The 25632-nt window shown below is 42.1% G+C and overlaps 1 protein-coding gene across 1 annotated transcript in view; it reads right to left on the bottom strand.

Moving 5' to 3' along the window:
- The window catches only part of LOC141099782 (dynein axonemal heavy chain 5-like), a 587253-nt gene that overhangs the window by 378523 nt on the left and 183098 nt on the right, over positions 1–25632 (bottom strand). Inside the window, exons 24-31 of the mRNA XM_073587845.1 lie at positions 21926–22049; positions 21260–21426; positions 8523–8615; positions 3422–3619; positions 1909–1989; positions 709–1113; positions 497–615; positions 83–219 (exon numbers count right to left, since the gene is read on the bottom strand). Coding sequence (XP_073443946.1) covers positions 83–219; positions 497–615; positions 709–1113; positions 1909–1989; positions 3422–3619; positions 8523–8615; positions 21260–21426; positions 21926–22049 — 1324 coding nt within the window. The remainder of the gene's footprint in view (positions 1–82; positions 220–496; positions 616–708; positions 1114–1908; positions 1990–3421; positions 3620–8522; positions 8616–21259; positions 21427–21925; positions 22050–25632) is intronic.

Here is a 25632-nt window from a genome sequence, read left to right as displayed (position 1 = left end):
ATATTTAACACATTTCCCATAGCTTTAGGGTTAGAAGTTCTTTAAAACCTAAACATGATGTTATTTTAAATGTGCGGTTTACCTGTTACTGGGAGACCAAAGAGTTCTTCTCCTCCAGAAAAAGTAATATATTTTCTCCATAATTCATCAAATTTAGCCTGAAATACTTGTAATCTGTCACTTGCCTCCCGAGGAGGAATCCCTTCTACGCCGGGGCCACTATAAAGAAACAATGTATAAGCACATTAATAAAATAGTCTATGAGTTATGGATTAAATACATCCAACATTGTTTGAACAGCTATTTCTACTAAAGCCATAAAAGCGCCACAGAGCTCATCTGATTTGAGAGAATTTAAAGACACCATTTTGTTTAAATCAAGACCTAGCAAATAATCTAATGCCATATGTGATGACACAATATGCTATAAAACGGGCCACCAGCAGTTCAGTAATGCTCAACAAACCAAGAGGCAATGATCTACATCTATACTTACGAAAAATCATAGTCTTTATAAAACTCTGCAGCATCAACTTGGAATTTCTTGACTCCGTCCAGTAAATCTGTTTTCATCTCTGGTTGCACTTTAATAAGCAAATTCTGAGTTTGCACCACCTGACAAAAAGGGCAGTAAATAATTAAAAAGACCTATAGAAGGAATCCTGGCTTTATACTTTATCTCACATTTAGAAAGCATGGTGTCTGTACCTGTGTGTTCAAGTTCTTCCAAGCATATGCTAATCCATCCACACGCTCAGCATTGCCATCTTGAAACAGGAGATCATATTTTACCAAAAGGCTATGAGACTCTTCAATTGGTCCAATCATCATGTCAATCTTAATTTCTGACTCTCTGATTTCTTTTAAGGCATCCATTGCTCCACGAACATCATCGAGATCGTTGATTGGTCTGTTCAATCTTTTACTGAGATTATCAATAAATGAATAGATCTCATCCATGTCCATAGCAGCTTTTTTATTTAAAGCTGACCCGATGGCTCTCTTCCACCTGCGGCACTCTTGGACTAATGCCATTTTCAGACAATCAGTGAAAAAGTCAACAGATCCTACAATGCAGTGCCCTGGGAGTTCATTAATTTGGGTTTCCAATTGCTGTAAAAAAAAATTATAAAATGTGTTGTCATGTTAGTAGAGTTGGTGCAAATTGATCTGCTCATCCCATTCCACTAGCCACACCACTGCACAGGATTGGGGGGAATCATCTTTACTAGAGATGAGCGACTTTGCCTTTTTTAGGGTCGAGTCGGGTTTCATGAAACCTGACTTTCTCAAAAGTCGAGTCGAACGAAATCGGCCGACTATCGGGAAAAGTCAAAGGTCCGACTGAAACACGAAACCCAATGCAAGTCAAAGGGAAAGCAAAGTCGGCAGAAAGTGGAGGACAGTAAACACACCTACATGCCTGACCGCTTTTTTTTATAGTGCGCAAAATATCTCTCTTTCCCCGGACGCTGCACATGTCTTCTCGTTGCACGCCTGTCATCTCGTTGCCCACAGTGTACGTCCTTGCTCAGTGGCTGAAAAAAGTCACATGCAAGCATTCTGGGAAATCTGACTTTGGCATGCCCGTCTTCATGCTGTGGTCGGGTTTCGGTTGGTGAAACCCGACTTTGCCATTAGTCGGCGACTGATGAATCTGGCCGACCTGTTTCGCTCAACTCTAATCTTTACCTGACAGCATCACTGGTTCATCCTTTGATTACCCAGTTTGGTGCAGTGTCACATAAGCATCATACCAAAAACAGGTAAGAAGCAGTACTCCTGCTCGCATGCAGTGGCCATAGGTCACTGGAATACGTAATTAGATTCACTCCAATGCTAGATATTAGCTTATTCCGTGAAGACCAAGATATTTGAACTGGACAACATAACTCGTATTTTGCTTACCGAATAATAATTCAGTTGACTTCTAAATTCAGACATTACTGGATTGGTGTCTAGGAATTCTTTCACTTTTTCATCAACATCCTATGAAATGAAAAAGGATCTACTATGAAATTCAGAGAGATTTACAAAACTAGTAGTAGATCAGTGATCACGAAGTCTATGAATGAAGAAACAGATCCTCTGGGACATACTTAGTGGAGTGCAACCTGTGTGGTCATATAGGAAGCATCATATGCCTCTACAGAAAGGTATGGCACTGGTGTTAATGACCTTGGCACCCTGAGTTGGTATAACACATGATTTATGCAAACACTCATGCAATGCTTGGGTCTACATTCCTTATTTTATCAATTTTACAACGGTATTTGTATTATTTAGGCACAGTATGATTACATTACTAGGGCATGTTATGGCACAATACAAGAAGAGGCACTTGAGGAACAATCCCTCCTGATGATGTGCAGCATGAGGCAGTGCATGTTGATAATGCGCAGGTCCTAGGGTGCCAACCTCCGCTGTAAGGCAGGACCAGTGTAGCAATCGGATAGGTTCAGGCACGTCCTATCTTCTTTTTTAATGGTGATAGTGATCTCCTTTTTAAATCGATAAGTCAAGACTTAAAGGTTATATACTGGTATTTACAATTACAAATTTGACACTGTGATTCAAGCAGGAGGAGGCAGCACAGGCGGGAAATAGAGCTGGATGGCAGAAGCTTCAGAACTACCATAGTAATTTGCACATCAATTCAGACACTCATTTCTTAATAATGGAGAAACGGACTGGACATGTAAAGGTATTACTGGACTTGTCTTTAAAAGAGCTAAATGTGCATATAAATAGTTTGAGGGATGAAATCCCTTTAACAAGAGTTATTATAAGTAATGACAGCTGTTTCCAATAAAAAAAAACGGTATTAACTGTCTGTTTTAGCATTAAATAAGAAGGGAAAATGATAAAAACCAAGACAATATGCTGTTGAGAAGACACTCACAAAAAAAAACAGAACATTGAGAAGATCCATTATCCATATGGTTATTGAACCTACAGGACACGAGACAGCAGACCTGTAACCACCTTGCACGCAGCCATATGGCGCCACCTTGCATAACCATAGTTCCTTGAGAACAATGCCTCTAAACCTAGGGAAATGAAAAGGGACCAACAAAGCCACTTTTTTTCTCTCACAGGCTATGTATGAGCCTTTAGATTGTTATGGGTGAAGTATTAAGGAACTATTCATCAGGTGTCACTATCATGGCTATGTTTTTTGTGCCTAAATTGTAAATACAGAGTTGTAAATTGACATTAAATTATTGTGTTGAGCAATATATTGTGTAATGTATTTAAGCAAATGCAATTTGTTCAGCTTCTTGGTAAAATACTGTACTGGACCATAGATCAGTACCAACAGTATAATTGCTTTATGACATCCTAGTTTTTAGGTAGATAATGTGATTTAAGTGGATGCTACTCTTAAGGGCAGGGATATCCTCACGTAGAAGTGTCTTACCTGATTCCAGATCCCAGAAAATGTAGTAAAACTGTTCAGAACATCAGTTGCATCTGTTTTAAGCAACAGGACAATAGAACTAAGGTTGGATACAACTTTGCTCACATCTTTATGCTCAGTGATTTGCTTATCCAATGGTTTCAGCACCACCATCTTGGTAAGTTCATCGCCCATTTCTCTAGCAGCATTTTGCTCCAACTAGAAAGTGAGTGAAACAGTTCATCTGAGTACAAGGAATCACTATCCTAATAAATCAACAAGGCATTTGATTCTCCAATATACTAAAAATGTCCTTTTTTGTTCTTCTGCTTAAAATTATTCAGCAATTACTTTTTTCTTCATATAAAGTGTAGCTCATCATCGGAAAACCAGCACACATACTCAACGCTGTGTCAATGCCCTTCTAGTGAAAATTAACGTGATAGGAAATAAATCAGAACTTAATTGGGAAGTACACAGTTTGCTGAACATCATAACTAATTGAAAAATGCTAAATTACGGACTGAATAAATTCCATTCCGCACAGAAAATGAAATAATTGCCATAGATTATGCAAAGCCATCACCATGTGGCTTAATTCCTTTGAATATTATTTTAGATGAATTTTTATAAAGCAGCCTTAATGGAATAGTCATTTAAGTTCTGTTTTTTACATATTTAGCATTCTCTTTACTTTGCCAATTAAAATATAATTTGTATTTCAAGTCAGACTCCTCTGTAGCGTGATGTAATGAGAATGGAAAGATGCAGTAGGTCCTTGCTAGGGAACAAATGGCCCCTACTTTACCAGTAAGCATGACAGGACAAGTGATCGCAATTGCAAACTAGAAGAGCTTTGTGAACCCAAATGATTGAGAAGACCAAACCAGGATACCTTGTCATTCCTGCATGATTGGGAATACTGATAATATACTAAAAAGTCTAAAGCAAAAACTGCAATGAAGTTTGCTTGGTACAAACACAACAAGGTGGTAAAAATGGAAAAAAAAAATCAAATGCATAAAATCCACACTTTTCTAGAAGTTTAATTGTAGAATACATGGATGAACTGTCTACAGACATAAAGGTATTCCAATGATCCATTGAGATCTTTTTTTGCAATTGCAACACTGCTATGGAAAGGTTTAGACACAATTAGATATTCCTACAATATAAACTTTCTCCATAACCAGCTGGAGTCATGGGAAATATTATTAATGAGGTGCTCATACCAGTATATAGGGATGAGGAGGCCATGCATACAAGGATGGGGATGAGGGGTCCATGCATATCAGGATGGGGATGAGGAAGCCATGCATACCAGGATAGGAAAGAGGGGGTCATGCATACAAGAATGGGGGTGAGGGGACAATGTTTAAGGGAGGGACAGGACTGTAGTCGTGATCTGTATTCTGGTGGCAGTTGTGTCCAGTCCTTCCCCTACATGAAACAATATTCTTCTCCTCGGCATACCTGCATCTCCAGATTCAACTTCACCCGGGCACTTCCCAGGCCACAATGGTCCCTCTTCTAGGTGACACCAAACAATGGAGAAACAGTCCGAGATAACTAACACTTTCTTTACTTAGAATTTCGCACATTACATCCACAGTTGGTACATTATAACATTTGCTTGCTTCCTCATCTTTCCCTTGCTTTTTGTCACTTCTGTGCAGTGCATGCCCGAACCGGACCATACTAGACTGCTTCCCAGTTCCTTCCTGGCCTGACCTCACTATAATGATATTTCCTTCAGCCTGTTTCGCCCCAGACATGAATTCATCAATCACTACGTTTGGTGGCCCCTGGTGAAGCATCCGGCCGTTCTGTACCGATCTAATCAAAGCTCCAACTCCTTTCATTTCCATAGTCCAGCCAACTTCTGCCCTTAAAAGCATTGGCCCAGGCAGTAAGACGCCACATCTTCCTTTTTCTGTTTTGACCCACTGCTAAGACATGCAGTGGCCGCGGGTAACGTGGGCTATAACAACTTAACATTACTTGGCTGCTGAGCTGTCCTGGCCTATAGCCCATGTGGACACTTGGGCGCCCTGGCCCCGTCTGACTAAACTACTCTTCAGCACTAACCTTAACTCCCAGCAGCCCCTCCTACAATTAACCCTCTATGGACCTATCAGGCCCCCCTAATATACCACATCTAGTGGCCCACAACATAATTACATCTACCCAGTCTATGCGAAAACTATGTACTTTGTAGATTGTAAGCTCTCACGAGCAGGGGCGGCTTATTTTGCTTTAATTATTGTATTGTTATCGTTGTTACTTATGACTTGTGTTTTGAAACTGCTAAACTGTAAAGCGCTGCTAATGGTAACACATTCAAGTGGCAATACCATAATCAATGAGTGGTAATACATAGTTGTACATGTAGGAGTACCGCAGGCAATTATCATAAAACACATCGGTAAACATCAAGAACCAGAAGACAATCAGGGGAAAGGGAAACATGAAAGACATTATGTCTTACCCCCTTACAAATGCATACCAGGGTGGGGATGAGGAGACCATACATACCAGGGTGGGGATGAGGAGACCATACATACCAGGGTGGGGATGAGGAGACCATATATACCAGGATGGGGATGAGGAGACCATGTATACAAGGATGGGGATGAGGAGGCCATGCATACCAGGATGGGGATGAGGAGGCCATGCATACCTGGATGGGGATGAGGAGGCTATGCATACCAGGATGGTGATGAGGGGGCTATGTACAGTATACCTGGATTGGGGACATATATATACCAGGATGGGGGATATTAGTACAGAATTGACCACATCTTTTACTTCAAATTTTTTTTCTATTTTTCTCCTCTAAAACCTAGGTGCATCTTATAGTCCAAAAAATACAGAAATATTATCAAATACATTAGTGTAATGTAACATGGCACCCATTTAGATGAATGGGCAGCTATGTGTTCCATTATTGTGTCAGGTCCTTCAAAATGGGAAACACTAATTCCAGCAGCTCTCCACTAAGTCTGAAAGCTGAAAGTAGCTCTAGTAATTGATATCCCATTATTTGCTCCACTTCTTGCATAGCTGTACTGTACATGTTATAAAATGAAAAGGTCAGGAGTGTAAAAGGTTAGATTGATAACCCATGTTTAGTGCAGGAACCTCCGAACATACAGTAGATGTATAAAAAATATATCTTGGGAGGAATTTACTAAAACTGACATTTTAATGCTCGTCTTAGGAAGCCTACAGACACCAAATGCATAACAAAAAACAAACACCTACAGAATTTATTAAAAGGAATCTGTCACCAGGTTTTTCTGTCCTATCTGAGAGCAGCATAACATAGGAGCTGAGACCCCGATACCAGAAATGTATCACCTACTGGACTGCATGATGTAGTTTGGATAAAATCACTGTTATATGTGCTGCGATCTAGTAGTACTCTGGATGTTGAGCTCTGTATAACCCCGCCCACATCACTGATTGGCAGCTTTTTGTGTACATAGGCAGAATTCTGCTAATCAGTTGTGGGGATGGGGATATCCAGAGCTCATAAATATCAAAAATTACATTGCTCCAGGTTTACTAATTCTCTTAGTGATAATCTCCTTTTAAGAAAAAACTCTTTTAATCAAAACTACAGCAAGCAACCTAATGATACAAAAATAGAATCGTGGCCTCTACCCCAAAATCACTCTGCTCTTAGATGAGGTATAAAAAACTTGGTGACCGTGTCTCTTCAGCATCTCTTTAAGACATATTTTGGCTGTCCTTAAGTCACAAGCTGAAATCCATGCCAGCTATGAACTGGCTACAATTTCCATTGTCATGCACTTATTTTCTGGTGTAAATTCTAGTAAATTACTCCCCACGTTTCTTGATAGTGTGGGAGGAGCGGCCCCCCTGTGAGATGCCCAGGCCGGAACCAAGGGGGCCATCATCCAGGTTCCAGGGGAAACTGTCCCCGGGGGACAGTATTCAGCAACGCACCCTTGTGACAGTGAGGAGAGCTAGGGGAGGGACCAGTATAAAGGTTGGTGGGGAATTCCTCAGACGATGAGTCAGCAGACCGGGACAGAGAGAATAGGAGAGCGTGGGAGTGACTGTCAACCAGAGTGACTGACCAGCGCCAGGGAGGACTCCGACTGAGGACTCCAGGGGGACGGTATCCAGCAAATCGTCCCAGACTTGCTGCCTCTCCACAGCCCGCGGCCACTGCGGCCCCAGCACAGCCCGTGGCCGCTGTTATCTCCCCCCTGCCCACGGCTGCGGCGGCCGCTTCCCCTGAGCTCGGATCCGCAACCCGTGCCCAGTCACCTGCAGCCACCCTGCGCACACCAGAGGCCGCGACCAGCACCGCGCCGTCGGCGGCCACCGCTGTCCTGCTCCGGGCTGCATCAGGGGCCGGGCCACTCCTGACCGCAGACTCCCCGTCGCAGCCATTAGCTGCGCAGGTGGCCTGTCACTCACCACCGTACACCCCTGCCGCCTGCCAGGCTCCGGGGGCTGCGGCCTACTCATCCCAGGACTCCGCCGGGGCCCGTGTGGTTCCAAAGGCCTCAGCGCGCCAGCGAGCGCGAAGACTCCAACAGCGCCTCAACAACTGGGCCCAGCAACTCTTCCGTCGAAAGGCCAGCAGCCAGAATTGCGAGGGACGTCGGGACAGCTAAGTAGACTCTAGACTTAAGGACCCGTAGTCGGCCACACCGCGGCCCTATAGTGACCGGCCGTTGCCAGGCGTAGTCATGTTCTACATTACCGTGTTTGCTTGTTTAGAGCCCCTGCGTGGGCAACCTGTGTTACCCCTGTTTCTGTGATCAGGCCGTGACTGAGGGAAGTCCCCTCAAGTCCCATAAACAAATCTTTAAAAGCACCGTAGTTGTCTCGTGACTCGACGCTGCATCCTGCGTACCTGCAAACACCACAATAGTTGCAGTCCATAGTGATTTAAATAAGAGAACATCAAAGTCTAATAGGTAATTTGTTAAACTACTGTATGGAAGTTCTCATCGTTGTGGGCTCTGTTGTATTTAATTTTACCTCTCATGAGCATAAGAAAACCTGAATGATAACAGCCGGACTGTCAGAGTCAATCAGCCTGAATACACATCCACAATGGCTCAAATACACTCTACACTACCTGTTGCTGTTTGTGATGTAGATCCGCAAAATTCCACAGAGGAATGTCCTTGGCTGCTGACAATACAATATTTATGGCTTTGTTCACAGCACTCTGAAACAGAATGAAATAGCATTGGTAAAGCTGAACGTAGAGTTTAGATGTGGATTGCCCTATTACAGGAAACGGCCATTTAAACTGTAGTTTCCCATAACCATCGGCTTCAGGCAGGCAGTGTCGGCAGATGCCTTTGCTTATTTGCTAAATAGTAACATTCATCCATATACATGCGACAATATATATATATATATATATATATATATATATATATATATATATATATATATATATATATATATATATATATATATTTTTTTTTTTTCCCAACTAATTGGTAGTTTATGACCCATTGAGGTTGAAATGAGCGGATTCCACAACTTCCCTCGAGAAGAATGCTATGATTGAAGCTATGCTGTGAACTGGTCTTTGAAAATTAAAGAAGCTGACTACATTGTATCAAAGTTATATATTATACATTTAAACATTTCATATACTGTAGAAAGAGAATGACATTTCTATGACAGAAACTCTTAAAAGTATTTCTTATCAAATAAATTCACCTTTATGATTTTGTTCCAAAACTGTCCCAAACCCACATTAAAAAGTGAATCCCGGAGTTTCACTTACACTACATTGTTATATATATATCTATACTGCTATGCTTATTACAATGCCAGTATCCCTGGGAAGTGAAAAAATACAGTAGTAATGTCACTGGAAAGTCACCAGCAATCAGTGTCGGTCTGGAGCAACTTGGGCCCACCAGAGAATATCATTCTTGGGGCCCACTATGTAGCTACATAGAAATGAATACAAGACCAGCAATTGTGCGGTAAAACACGCTAATATCATGGTATAATATAAGGTATTACACGTCTTAATGAAACAGCAGGGGTGGGCACCCACATTTTGGGGCAAACTCAATGATAAATGTTCCCTGGTGCTTATTAACCACTAAGTCAATGTGTTATATCACCAGCATAGTGGATGAGATTTTTGTGACATCTCATCATTCACTGAGAAAATCCACAACCCATGCTGCAAATTTGACATGACCAACGTGTCAATTTATGCGGTGGATATTCACCACCGATCTCATCCTTTGCAATACCAAGGATCAAATCAGTGGTAAAGGTGCACCATTGTGTAGTAGTAAACACAGCAATATCTGCACAATATCCATACTGATATTACCACTATTAATTTGTTGTGAGATTTCCATTGTCAAAATTCTGCACCAAATACATTATGTGAATGTCCCCTCTTATTTTGGTGGGGCCCTAAATCACTTATGTATGACATTAGAGCAATATCGAAAGAGCTTTCACTCACATCCCCCTATAACTATTTACCAAAATCTCTCTGCCACATCTAAGGCTGTAACTTTTTATGAAGGGCCTCATTTTGTTAGTAGTGGGAGAATAAAACTTTTAGGCTGGAGTCACACACAACCATTAAAAAATCGGTCCCATTTTAACGGTACGAAATCGCACAAAGAATTCTTGGCCAGATATCCGTCTGTCATCCCATTTTCCGGCAAGGAACCAATTTTAATCGCATCTAAGCATCAAATTGACATCCAATGCCAATGCCTGATGCCCTATCCTGTAGACCTGGAGAAGTTGTGCGATTTAATCGCAAGTCACACGTTTGGTGCCTTTTCCATGCGTTTTTTTATCGCATCCATAGACTTGCATTGGGGAATCCGGTCCGAAAATCGGGGACAATCGCAGCATGCTGCGATTGTCTCGGTCCGAGGATCGGATGCGATAAAAAAAAAAAAAAAAAAAAAAAAAAAAAAAAATCGCATGATGTGAGCTGCCCCATAGAATAACATGGGTTTGAATGCAATGCGATTTTTTATCGCATTGCATTCTACCGTTTTAATCGCTAGTGTGACTCCGGCCTTATAGTCAGTTAGGGGTGATACATGATGCATAAACTCAGTCAGGGGTGATACAAGGAGAGGGGCTCAGTCAGTCAGGGGTGATACAGGGGGAGGGGCTCAGTCAGTCAGGGGTGATACATGGGGAGGGGCTCAGTCAGTCAGGGGTGATACATGGGGAGGGGCTCAGTCAGTCAGGGGTGATACAGGGGGAGGGGCTCAGTCAGTCAGGGGTGATACAGGGAGAGGAGCTCAGTCAGGGGTGATACAGGGAGAGGAGCTCAGTCAGGGGTGATACAGGGGGAGGGGCTCAGTCAGTCAGGGGTGATACAGGGGGAGGGGCTCAGTCAGGGGGGATACAGGGGGAGGGGCTCAGTCAGTCAGGGGTGATACATGATGCGTAAACTCAGTCAGGGGTGATACAAGGAGAGGGGCTCAGTCAGTCAGGGGTGATACAGGGGGAGGGGCTCAGTCAGTCAGGGGTGATACAGGGAGAGGGGCTCAGTCAGGGGTGATACAGGGGGAGGGGCTCAATCAGTCAGGGGTTATACAGGGAGAGGGGGCTCAGTCAATCAGCGGAGGTAGAGGGGAGGGGGCTCAGCGAGGGATCAGTCAGTTAGGGATGATACAGGGGATGAGGGCTCAGCGAGTGCTCAGTCAGTCAGAGATGATACAGGGACTGGGGTTCAGTCAGGGGTCATACACGGAGCAGATGCTCAGTCAGTCTGGGGTGATACAGAAAGAAGATGCTCAGTCAGTCAGGGATGATGTGGGGAGAAGATGCTCATTCAGATGTCATACGGGGAGAAGGGGCTCAGTCAGAGGTGATACAGGTTACAGGGAGAAGATGCTCAGTCAGTGGGGAGTGATACAGGGACCGGCTTAATTAGGGGTGATAAAGGGAGAGTTGGCTCAGTCAAGGGTGATACAGGGAGAAGATGCTCAGTCAGTCAGGGATTATGTGGGGAGAAAATACTCAGTCAGGGGTGATATGGGGAGAGGGGGCTCAGTCAAGAGTGATACAGGGAGAAGGGGTTCAGTCAGGAGCTGTACAGGGAGAAGGGGCTCAGGGAGAGGGTGTAGAGGGAGAGGGCGATATTGGAAAGGATATGGAGAAGGAAGTGCAGTCAGGGATGATACGAGAAGAGATGCAGTCAGGGGTGATACAGGAGAAGATGCTTAGTCAGGGGTGATACAGGAAGAGAGGGCTTAGTCAGGGGTGATACAGGGAGAAGATGCTCAGTCTGTCTGGGGTGATACAGGCAGATAGAGGTAGCTCAGTCAGAGGAGATACAGAGAGAAGATGCTCAGTCAGTTGGGGGTGATACAGGGACAGGGGGTCACTCAGGGGTGATAGAGGGAGATTAAGCTTAGTCAGGGGTGATACATGAAGAAGATACTCAGTCAGTCAGGGATAATACAGGGAGAAGATGATTAGTCAGTCAGGGGTAATACAGGGACATAAACTAAGTGTGAACAGGTGCTTAACCTAGAGTCACCAACTCATATACATTCAAACAAAATAGGAAGCACACTGTAGTACCATAGCATGCACTGTAGCTCCATAATCCTCACACTTAGTTTATGCTTGGATGTGACAGTCAGTTTTTTGAAATTTGTATTCATTAACCTTCTGATGGAGCACTCCACCTCTTAGCCGCAGGTGTTTTTAATCACAGCAGGGCCACCACCCCTCCACAGAGATATAGATTTCAGACTAAGGAGAGGATTTACATAGGTTCCCATACAGATGAAGACGTTAGTCTGAGGATTGGCATTAGGTTAGGGTCCTGGAAAACGAGAAACGCCTTACCGTGGCTTCCAGGTACACATAAATTGGCCATTTTATGTGCTAAGCTTTCTCAATTTTTCATATTTCTAATGCAGTAATGCAATTCAGGGGTTAACATGTCGGGGGCGGTCCATGACCGCCCCTGACACATAGTGCCAGGTGTCAGCTGTGATAATCAGCTGACACCCGGCCGTGATCAGCGGCGCTCACCCCGTGAGCGCCGCTGATGGCTATGACGTACTATCCCGTCCTTGGGTATTAAGTCCCAGGGCACATGGACGGGATAGTACGTCATATGGCAGAAAGGGGTTAATTCATGTGGCTCAGTCTTACAAGTCAACATCACCCACGAGTCAGAAGTCTTGTAAAGGTTGGCACCACTGCAAGCACGCCTTTACAGCTCCAAACCTGGAAAATGTAAGTGGCATCAGTTGATGCCAAGCAGGGAGTGTTCTGCCCTCTGAATATAGGGCAAATATGTTTATGGTATGTGGAGGTTTAGTTACAGCACCATCTAGTGGTGGCTGAATTTATAGCTGTGTCTTTAATAGCAATTATAGCCTGTCTTTTTAACAGAGTGTTGCATTGTGGGATTGAAGCAATGTATTCTGGGATGAGGAAGATGCCATTTTCTTCTGTGTATTTTATAAGGACACACGTGTTTATTTGTCCTCCTGTAACTCCCCAACTTGAGTTTGTTATTCGGGGAAAGCATATCTGGTAAGATTAATATCTTTTGTTGCAATGCAGTGTTGTACAGAGATGTTATTAACTGTATAGCAGCTAGTGCTCAGTAGATGTAATCAGACACCTGTGTATTTCATGTAAAGTTTGCATCACACTGTATAATTCCTGTAATTGTGTTAGCTGTGTGATCATCTTTTTAATAGCAATGATCTACCAACCAATATAATATAGATAAACAGCGGGCTGGTGAAGTATCAACAGAAAAAAATTAAAACTAATCTACTTTATTATAATCATTAAAAGGGAATTAAATCCTGATAAAAGTGCACAAAGCAAAAGGACAAACACAAATATAAGACTACTAAAGTGCTCTACACTGATAGTCACGGGTCGACTCCAAACAGCATTTCTTTAAACCATATTACTCATGTCTGAGCATGTACCAGATAATAGAATACTATGCACTCATATTTTTCTATAACATTCTGGCAGCTCATATATCCATTGGAGCCATTAATGCCATTCCTCCAATTCTCAGGAGTGAATTGTTCAACGGTTTTATAGTGTTAGACTCGCCCAGTCATAACCTCAGACCCAGTATATATTCAATATCGTATCCGGGTTTCCATAGACACTTGAGCAGCAACAGCATTACGTTATAAGGTTAAAAAAATGGCATAACCTGCAGACTAAGGTACCACTTCTTTATAAAACATTTTCCCACTCAGGGATATACATGATGTGAAGGTACCTCCTTTAGCATAGCAGAAAATCTCATTTTGTATTCATGACAAATATAAAGGGAGGATCTCACCCAAGTTACATATCACAGGGTTCCTCCATATATTACATCTCCCGTTCTCCCGACGCGTTTCACTGTTAGCCAGATCATCAGGGGAGTTGATATGATGTAGAGAAATGTCTGCTTCACATAGAAATTGCTGTCAAATGAGCTGCTTATCCATCTGTCTTTTTATTAAGCGCACCTTAGCTCCTCCCCACCCACACATGTGGAGTGAGTGATTAATGCTGACGTCTTCCTAACAGGGTTTACCCCATAATGCACCGGGTCATTCCCTCCCAGTGTTGCCCTGGAAACATGGACGCTCAAACCACCAACTCAAATGAACCTGCGCAGATACGTGACACATGTACGCAGGGAACACTCAGATACCTATCATCTGATATGAGCGTCCTCTCACATGACAATACTGCACTCACTCTTTTCCTCGGCATCATTTGGGGAGTGCGTTCGATATTCCGTTCTGCCCCCACTTCCATAGTTATTGCGCAAGCGCAGATCGTAGCTCAGACTATATACCACGCAGGCGCCGGTTCAAAAATTCACACAGGCACATTAGATAACGCGGCGTCATAACTCTCCAGAAGGGAGCCACATTCATGTGCGCTACTGCGCAATCGCCAGTTTCTCTGGACCCGCACTTACCAGCATACATCGTACACTGCGCAAGCGCCATCTTGGATGTCCTTGCGCATGCGCCGAACACAGAGACACCAAAGGTGCTTCTGTCCAAATGTGCAGGCGCCGGTCATGGCAATATAGTCCCTATTCTAGAACGGACTATGTAAAAGTCTCAAAGCGCATTAACATGCATATTGGTCATAACTGTGTAATAATTATCACATCTATTTTTGTTCCTACACTAAGATACAACAGCATAATGCATTATTCTAAGACGTAGTCATGACCCACTTGAAGGTACCTGGCGGGAAATTCATCTGATCGAGCATCCCCTTATTTATCCGTGATTTCCATAAAAGATTCTCAATGGAGGAGGTATTCTGAATACTAGTAGTCAGCAACAATCCGCAGGAGACATTGAACAAAATAACTTAGATAGTAACATGAACCAAGTAGGCTATTACTATCCTAACAATATATACAGAATCAATTAGACTACGTGCAAATCCCAGCCCCGTATAGATACCCTACATGATTACTTAGCTAATGAGAGAGATTTGAAGAAAAGTCCCCATAACAAAGTGTAGAAATCCAAGAATCAGGCTCCCGAGGAACTCCAAAACCCTTAAACCCCTATACAGGGATCTGGATTTACATGAAGCCCAGTGGAGACATGATCCTGAAATCATACCACTAGACGGGGGATAGGGGAAAAAACCTCAAAGAAATGAAGCAAAGGAGAGTTGGTCGTTCAGGTCTGTGGGTTGCAGGGTTTTAAGCCAAAAAATCCATTTACACTCCCGTTGAAGGATCAATCTATCCCAGTCCCCACCCTGAATCGGGGGGAGAACCTTGTCTATCCCCATAAACTTAATATGCTTATGATCACCTTCATGTAATCGATTAACATGATTAGCTATTGCCATATCTCTCTTATTTACTATATCCCCATTGTGCTCACGGATCCTTTTTCTGAATTCTCTCCTTGTTTTTCCGATATATTCAATACCACATGAGCAAGTCGCCTTGTAGATTACACCCTCTGTGCGACAATAAATGAACTGCTTTACAGTATACGTGATCCCTGTATTGTTCCTGACAAAGGATTTTCCCTGTGCCACAGATTCACAAGCTACACAGTTCCCACACCTGTAACATCCTTTCCAATCTTTATCCAACCATGTAGCTGTTCTTCCTCACTGAAGTGGCTATGAACTAGTCTGTCCCTCTGTGACCTATTCCTTTTATAGGTTATCTGGGGTTTAGGGCCTATAGTTCCCTCAATATCCACATCCATACGGAGTACAGGCCAATGACGCTCTAAAATTTCCATTAGTTTTTTCGAGTTTTTAGAAAATGTTGTGATAAATCGAGTAATTTCTGTTTCCTCTGTTTTTTAAGCCTCTCTCAACAATTCACTTGATCTTTGTCTACACATTGTTGATAAGCTCCTTTTAAAATTGAGTCAGGGTACCCTCTCTCTTGAAACCTCCCTCTAAGGTCGTCTGCCTGTGATTTGAAGTAGAGGTATTAGAACAATTGCAACGCAGGCTTAGGTATTGTGCCTTCGGTATTCCTTTCTTTTGGGGGTAAGGATGACTACTCTCCCATCTAGTTGGTGCAGGAAGTAGCTTGAACTCTAAAACTCATAATCTAAAGAAAGAAGAGATGTTGAGTCTTATGAGTTTAGAAAAGGACCAGAGTATTATCATCAAAAGCTCTGACAAAGGAGGAAACGTGGTTGTGATGGATGCAACATAATATAAAACCATGTGTTTATCAATATTGGAGGATCAAACAAATCACGAAATCCTTCCATCAAACCCATTGAGTGCTTTGACTGATTCCCTGAAGGTATTGATTAATGAAGGGTTTGCACTTGGGGTAATTGATAAAAAAGAAAAGGATTTTCTGATGCCATCATATCCGGTGATGGCTACTTTTTATTGTCTACCGAAAATACATAAAGGTTTGAACCCTTTGAAAGGTAGACCGATAGTTGCTGGAATTGATAATCTGAAGCAAAACTTGGGCGTATATATTGACCAAATCCTAAGACTATTTGTGACAAACCTAAACTCCTATGTACGGGATACGGGGGACCTTCTACAGAAGCTAGATGGTTTATGCCTGGAACAAGATATGATTCTGCGCAGTATTGATGTGGGGGCCTTGTATTCCTCAATACCTCATGAAAAGGGGCTTATGGCGGTTGAACATTATGTTAAGACCCGTGGACGCTTTTTTATGAAACATAGTTCCTTTGTGATTAAGGCTTTGGAATTTTGCCTGACCAACAATGTGTTCCGGTTCGGGAACAAGTATTTCCACCAGCTCAGGGGCACCGCGATGGGTTGTCCTTGTGCACCTACGTATGCAAATCTACTCCTGGGCTGGTGGGAAGAAAAAGTGGTCTTTAACGATGACTCCCCTTGTCATGATGGCGTAGCCTTATGGCAGCGCTACATTGACGATATATTTGTCATTTGGAAGGGTACAGAGACTGACTTTATCTCGTTTGTAGGTGAACTCAATGTTAACACCTTGGGGCTACGGTTTACGCATGAGGTACATAAGACCCAAATTATGTTCCTGGATGTCTGTATCCAAAGGAGCCCCAATGGAGAGATAGAGACCAGCAACTATAGGAAACCGACGGCTACGAACTCCCTTCTGAGATGGGAAAGTAGTCATCCTTACCCCCAAAAGAAAGGAATACCGAAGGCACAATACCTAAGGCTGCGTCGCAATTGTTCTAATACCTCTACTTTCAAATCACAGGAAGACGACCTTAGAGGGAAGTTTCAAGAGAGAGGGTACCCTGACTCAATTTTAAAAGGAGTGTATCAACAATGTGTAGACAAAGATCAGAGTGAATTGTTGAGAAAGGCTGAAAAAACAGAGGAAACAAAAATTACTCGATTTATCACAAAATTTTCTAAAAACTCGAAAAAACCAATGGAAATTTTAGAGCGTCATTGGCCTGTACTCCGTATGGATGTGGATATTGAGGGAACTATAGGCCCTAAACCCCAGATAACCTATAAAAGGAATAGGTCACTGAGGGACAGACTAGTTCATAGTCACTTCAGTGAGGAAAGATCAGCTACATGGTTGGATAAAGATCGGAAAGGATGTTACAGGTGTGGGAACTGTGTAGCTTGTGAATCTGTGGCACAGGGAAAATCCTTTGTCGGCAACAATACAGGGATCACGTATACTGTAAAGCAGTTCATTAATTGTTGCACAGAGGGTGTAATCTACAAGGCGACTTGCTCATGTGGTATTGAATATTTCGGAAAAACAAGGAGAGAATTCAGAAAAAGGATCCGTGAACACATTGGGGATATAGTAAACAAGAGAGATACGGCAATAGCTAATCATGTTAATCGATTACATGAAGGTGATCATAAGCATATTAAGCTTATGGGGATAGACAAGGTTCTCCCCCCCGATTCAGGGTGGGGACTGGGATAGATTGATCCTTCAACGGGAGTGTAAATGGATTTTTTGGCTTAAAACCCTGCAACCCACAGGCCTGAACGACCAACTCTCCTTTGCTTCATTTCTTTGAGGTTTTTTCCCCTGTCCCCCGTCTAGTGGTATGATTTCAGGATCATGTCTCCACTGGGCTTCATGTAAATCCAGATCCCTGTATAGGGGTATAATGGTTTTGTAGTTCCTCGGGAGCCTGATTCTTGGATTTCTACACTTTGTTATGGGGACTTTTTTTTCAAATCTCTCTCATTAGCCAAGAAATCATGTTGGGTATCTATACGGGGCTGGGATTTGCACGTAGTCTAATTGATTCTGTACATATTGTTAGTATAGTAATAGCCTACTGGGTATGTGTTACTATCCAAGTTATTTTGTTCAATGTCTCCTGCAGATTGTTGCTGACTAGTATTCAGAATACCTCCTCCATTGAGAATCTTTTATGGGAATCACGGATAAATAGGGGGATGCTCGATCAGATGAATTTCCCGCCAGGCACCTTTAAGTGGGTCATGACTACGTCTTAGAATAATGCATTATGCCGTTGTGTCTTAATGTGGGAACAGAAATAGATGTGATAATTATTACACGGTTATGACCAATATGCATGTTAATGCGCTTTGAGACTTTTACATAGTCCGTTCTAGAATAAGGACTATATTGCCTTGACCAGCGCCTGCACATTTGGACAGAAGCACCTTTGGTGTCGCTGTGTTCGGCGCATACGTAAGGACATCCAAGATGGCGCTTGCGCAGTGTACAATGTATGCTGGTAAGTGCGGGTCCAGAGAAACTGGCGATTGCGCGGTAGCGCACATGAATGTGGCTCCCCTCTGGAGAGTTATGATGCCGCGTTATCTAATGCGCCTGCGTGAGTTTTTGAACCAGCGCCTGCGCGGTACATAGTCTGAGCTACAATCTGCGCTTGCGCAATAACTATGGAAGTGGGGGCAGAATGGAATATCGAACGCACTCCTCAAATGATGCCGAGGAAAAGAGTGAGTGCAGTATTGTCACGTGAGAGGACGCTCATATCAGATGATAGGTATCTGAGCGTTCCCTGCGCACATGTGTCACGTATCTGCGCAGGTTCAATTGAGTTGGTGGTTTGAGCGTCCATGTTTCCAGGGCAACACTGGGAGGGAATGACCCGGTGCATTATGGGGCTCACCCTGATAGGAAGACGTCAGCATTAATCATTCACTCCACATGTGTGGGTGGGGAGGAGCTAAGGTGCGCTTAATAAAAAGACAGATGGATAAGCAGCTCATTTGATGGCAATTTCTATGGGAAGCAGACATTTCTCTACATCATATCAACTCCCCTGATGATCTGGCTAACAGCGAAACGCGTCGGGAGAACGGGAGATGTATTATATGGAGGAACCCTGTGATATGTAACTTGGGTGAGATCCTCCCTTTATATTTGTCATGAATACAAAAAGATTTTCTGCTATGCTAAAGGAGTTACCTTCACATCATGCATATCCCTGAGTGGGAAAATGTTTTATAAAGAAGTGGTACCTTAGTCTGCAGGTTATGCCATTTTTTTAACCTTATAACGTAATGCTGTTGCTGCTCAAGTGTCTATGGAAACCCAGATACAATATTGAATATATACTGGGTCTGAGGTTATGACTGGGCGAGTCTAACACTATAAAACCGTTGAACAATTCACTCCTGAGAATTGGAGGAATGGGATTAATGGCTCCAATGCATATATGAACTGCCAGAATGTTATAGAAAACTATGAGTGCATAGTATTCTATTATCTGGTACATGCTCTGACATGAGTAATATGGTTTAAAGAAATTCTGTTTGGAGTCGACCCGTGACTATTAGTGTAGAGCACTTTGGTAGTCTTATGTGTGTGTTTGTCCTTTTGTGCACTTTTATCAGGATTTAATTCCTTTTTAATGATTATAATAAAGTAGATTAGTTTTAAGTTTTTTCTGTTGATACTTCACCAGCCCGCTGTTTATCTTTATCTGTGTGATCATCTGCCAATACTTTTCCCATGTCGTTTATATTCTTTATAGTTTTACCGCATGTTCTATACTCTTCACCAATAAACAAGTTAGACTACAGAGAACAGTCTGCTTATTTTGGAAGATAGAAGTTGGTTTATGCTGTATGCTAGAGTGCACTCCGTGTCAACATGTATGAAGGCAGAACACATATTTCCGCTTATCCTGAAGCGGTTAAGAAATAACATGTTCATACTTTGGGGAGCTTCTCAGTGGATAGACTGAGATTATAGAGAAAAAGACTGAGGCTTCGCCTGGAAAAATGTAACTACTATTTCGTTGTCTAATTGCCTTGTGCAATCACTCATTATTTTTTGCTAAAAGTATTGTACGACGGCTTGTGTTTTGCACGTTTATGCTGGTACCATTTTGGGATACATAACATTTTTGCGCTCTTTCTCTTTCCATTTTTAGGATGCAGAGTGTCCAAAAAAAAAGCAATACACCAATTGTTTTTATTTATTTTTTCATGCCGTTCATGGTTTGCTAAAAGTAATAAAATAACTTTTGTTCTTCGGGTCAGTAGGATTATAGTGATACCAAATTTAAATGTCTAAATGATAATTTGCATGATAAATTACACCGTACATTTTGTACCCCCCATACACAACTAAGTACTGTATATTGTTTTCAAGCACTATGCTATTTATTTACTGCAGGGTATTTAGTCATTATGTTTCTGTCTGTTTTTTTCTGTTTAGTGGCTAGTGTGAATGTGCGCTTACATGCTGCATGCACACCAGTTTATATCCCAGTTTATACCTTTGGGTTTTTGTTCTGTCTTTTTGCATCATGTGAGGCCTGCCTTCCTTTTGAGCTGGGCATTAATGATGTGGTCTTCTTTATCTGTATGTCCACTAGTTGGGCTCAGTACATCTCAGCCCTTATCTACAGTAATGTCACTTGACAAATGGTAAGGTTAGGACTGTCCCAACTATGGTCACTGTGACAAGGTGGGATGGCTTTCGCAATTTTTTTTAATCAAAAAACATGTTAACTACGTACTGTATACTACTTTCATGCACTATGCTATTTATTTACTGCAAGGTATTTAATTATTGCGTTTCTGTCTTTAGTTTTTTCTGTTTAGTGGCTACCTTTGGATTTTTTTTTACCCCCATACACAGTAGATTACTGTGGGTCGAACTATCATTTGGCCAACAGCTAACGCTCCTAAGTCCACCATAAATAAGAACGCTTCGCTCAGCCGATCGCTCCTGTGTAACAAAAGGAAAAACTTAGAAAGAAAATTAGAAGTCAGCTTGGAGTTTAATGATCCATATAAATGCACTTGGCCAAAGCCCTGTGCTTTTGTATGCTCAAAGAACTCCTTGGTGACTTGCAAGATTCTGTAATAGACAGTAGGGGAGAAAACAATAACTTTTCTTACTTGTATATCCTCCAGGCTAGGTCGCATGACAACGTTTGGGATAGCAAGGTGAATCTCAGCCTTGAATAACGGATTTGTGGTTTGGTCCTTCACAAACTTTGATGTCTGGTATTTGGAACTGACAGTATGTAACCGTCGTTTCAAGATATCTAAAGACACTTTTGTACCTAAAGCATTCAAAAGGAACAAGACAGTAGTAAAATACAACAGAGGACGCTCTGCAGGTGTGTGAAAATAAATTTATTTTAGTAACATTCTTTCTTTGGATCTTACATTCTTCGAGACTTTAAGATCCATCTCACACGAATCTATCTTAACTGTTCATAAATCTTTGGCTCTACATTCTTCTACATTTTCAATTAATATTATTTTTCGTCTTTTGCAATTTTTATAACTATTTATAGATTTCATGAAGATACTTCAAATTGCCAAGAACTATGAGGTATCCAAGCTACAACTATTAAAAGATCACCATATAATGTTTTTATTGTCCATGAACTAATTGGATTGCCAAATTTTTAAGCAATTACTGTATGCCTGGTAAAATATAAATCATCACTTGTTAAAAACATTGGAGGTAAAACTATTGAAAAAAATATGTATATATAAAATTAGATTATGCTTAAACAATATCAAAAGTAATTAGAAAAAGTAACAACAACTTACATTTGACAAGAGAATCCGTATTTTTCTGACACAAATGACCCATCACATTATAGTAACTACAAGACAGACATTCTTGGCAGCGAGTTTTCTGCTTAGCATCTAGGTGCAAACAGGCAAAAGAAGCCTAAAAGATGAAAAAAGTAAAAGAAAAAAAAAAAAAAAGCAGTGGATTAGAAGGCATAGCATATGGTCTTACTAAACAGTAAAAAAGAAAAAATAGCCAAATCCCTGTTACATCCAACTAATGTGTTAGCCGTCAGATATCAATAATCGTATTCTCTGTAGACCTCCAAGAGTCCAAGAATTATGACTGTCCAGTGTTGGAGACTGGTCAGTTAATAATGGTTGTCTAGTTTGATTGATTGACCTTCAATCTAGAAGTCCTTGTATGCAGGCATGCGTGAAGGATTGGTCCAAGAATTAATGCCCTGATGATAAATGAAATGTAAGCCTGTGAAGTCTTCTAGCCACTGTAAAACACCGTTTTGCGGTTTGAAAAAGGTTATTTTTTCCTTGTGAACATGTGCAGCTTTGTCAAAGCAAGTGACCCAATTAAATTTATGGTGCACCTTCAGGGACACTGCTGTTCCTAACTCTTATAACTCTGACAGAATTAGGCCACATTCCCACGTAGCGTAAATGCAGTAGACATTTTTGCTGCGTTTTTTGTGCCGAAAATCTCTTGTATTTATTAGTTCAAGCAAAGTGGACATGATTTTATGAAAACTCATGCCTTTGTAAGTTTAAAAATGCTGCGGAACTATGATGTGGTGTGATTTTCCCAAAAAATATTATGAGGAGCCTAAGAATAATGAATGGAAAAATGCAACTGTGGTTTTTTTAAGTGAGGAATTGCAGCATTTCTACACTAAAAATGCATTATGCTACATCAATTATACACTGTAGGGATGTGACTCGCTCAGGTGCAGCGGGAGACAATCATGAGACAGGTTCTTCCAAAGTTCATGAGGTTTATTTGTGTCATAAACCACAAGGCAGCATAACACCAAAAAATAACCTTTAGCTCAGGCAAAAGAACACAAAATGTCCGTGGCTGCAAACTCGGACCGGGAGTCTCAGCACACATGGGAGGTGTAGTCCTCCCCACATACAGCTACCTGGTTTAGGAGCAGGCCACATTATAGGGGTGTAGCCACACCCACGAACCCAGCAGCTGACTGGTCATGTGACTGTGACCTCACCACAGGTCCTTGCAAAACAATAACAGCACAGCAATATCTGTTATACTTTACATTATGGAGACAAGCCATTTATGAGACACATATCTCCCATCGACTACACAGCCCTTTGCCATGCCACAACACAAAAAACAGGAAGCACATAAAAAAGCAACAGAAATGCCCTAAACAGAGCAGATTGCCATTTCTTATTTTACTGCAGATACTTGCAGAAAATTTAAGCAAATGTTGCAGAGGTAAGAATATTTTCCCATAATCAATACAAAAAACGTTTAATTTTTTTGGCATATCAAAATTTTCATAAAAAAAAATAAGTTTTTAGGATATATAGTCAACTTTTTACATTCATAGACTTCTACTCATTATGCAGTTTTTGCCACTTGTCTAACTTAAAACTACATGTAAGTGTAGGAAGATGGACCGGGCCGGTGGTACCTCTCTCGTGTCGGTTCCGGAACTATTGGGGCTGTCACCATTGTTGCCGGGGGAAAAGCTCTCTGGCCGGGGCGGACCTTTGCACTCGATTGTAGGGGGTGTAACAGAGGGACTGTGCATGGGAAAACAGGAGACTTGGCGGGAAGACAGAGCGCGCAGCAGGAGAAGGTTGATTCACTCTCCATGGAGCTATGCAGTAATCCAGGCCCATGCTGCAGCTCCCTGGCCCGTGTGCAGACTGACTGTGAGCAACTCATACCCTTGTGCTTGCTCACCCATGTCATCAAGAATTCGTCCCGCACTGTCCCGCTGATTTCCGCGGGTGCACGGCGTAAGTCTGACCAGGTGAATCTTATAGAGCCGGGGTCCTTCACCCCTCTGAACTGAGTCACACTACAGCAGTGCCACAAACTACTTCCCACCACGTACGTCGCCCCAGGAATGCAGGACCTCGCCGAGGAGAACCAGGATACACCGCTTCCATCACGAGACAATGCCTCAACTTTCTTCAGGATCAGGCCAGAGACTTCACGTGTCACTTGCGTCGCCACCGTGTGATTACAAGTTTCCCCTGCCAGGAAACCATCAGACTGATAAGTTTACCTGTTACATAAGTATTAGTTCTTACCCTGTTACAATACTCAGTTTGTACGCCCCTCTTAACTTTTTCTCTCCCTGAGTGGAGTATCCCCTGTAATAAACCCTTTGACTCCTGCTCTGCCTCCTGCTCATCGCCGCATCCCACGTTGATGTGATTTCTACATAAGATCGCAATCTTATTTTTCCGCACTTATGCAAATTTGTAATTACTGGTATGCATTTATTACTGAAACACACTGAAGCTCCATAATGTATCAAATTCATTAAGAAGAGAATGGCTCTTAATCCCTTCATGACCAGGCTATTTTCCATTCTTTTATTTTTGTTTTCTTCCTCCCTTTTTGCAAGAGCCATAACTTTTTTATTTTTCTGTCCACATAGCTATATGAGGGCATGTTTTTTGCAGGACAAATAGTACTTTTTTCACTGAGCTAGATGGAAATATAGCATTAGGCACATAAAAAAGAAAAAAGTTAACTAGCAAGGAGCTGCATCTCCAGAATGCCCTTCTGACTCTGTTAGAAATGCGTAAGGGAAGTATGGCCCCTTGAGGTTACCGTACCCAGGAGCGTGACGTCAAACGCTGCTTGCTTCCACACGTGGTCCAGCAGAAGCGCCAGGTGAGCCTCCAGCTGGGACTCCCTGGGAGTTTTCACAAGATCTCATGCTTGAGTGTTCCACCTCTGCACTGCTCCTCCCATGGGATCATAGCAGCCAAAGTGAGTGCTTACGGACCCCTGCACCGTTCCTCCTACGGGATCTTTATAGCTGCAGTGAGTGTTCATAGACATTGTGTCCTCTTAATGGACAACTGCATTTCTGTTACCAGTACAACAACATTGTGAATAGCATTTCACAGGTGTACATTAATTTATCTATTTATATGCTAGCACTTGATTCATGTCCTTGGTTTTAACGTAGTGCCAGCAGTGGTCACAAACATTTAATCCTAAATGCACTATTGTATGCCTGGCATTGTTGCTATAAGAGGCTACATATAACACAAGTGCAATTCTATGTACACTAAACAGGTAACTTACCTTCACGCTACTTATCTTACGCAGTATAATTTACAACCTGGTTGGTTTGTAGCTCTTTCTTCATTCAATGCACAGCCTATATTTGAGCTTGTGGTTTACTGGTTGATTGTAATTTCATCTGGTACCATTTGCATGAGGTACACTGAATGTCAGCTAACAATTGCATTATTGCTCTTCACTTTTCTATAGCATCTTGATTTTCAGTTGTCTGCTGTCTTCAGTGTCCTTAATTAAATACACTTTTTTCTTCTTTTTCATGTGTCTAATGCTATATATCCATCTATTGCAGTGTCATATATACCGTATATTTTACTCTCTTGTTTTTTTACCTCCCGACACTACCAGGGGTGTTTAATGCCACTTTGCTGCTTTTAGTATTACGGTACTTTTTGAAATGTGAGCAAGCACAGGTATTTCTCTTTTTTTCTCTTAA

The sequence above is a fragment of the Dendrobates tinctorius genome, unplaced genomic scaffold, assembly GCF_039654945.1.
Source record: "Dendrobates tinctorius isolate UK_male_01 unplaced genomic scaffold, ASM3965494v1 ptg000102l, whole genome shotgun sequence".
Taxonomy (NCBI): Eukaryota; Metazoa; Chordata; class Amphibia; order Anura; family Dendrobatidae; genus Dendrobates; species Dendrobates tinctorius.
The sequence above is the reverse complement of the archived record's forward strand: the minus strand, read 5'-3'. Positions and strand labels throughout refer to the sequence as shown.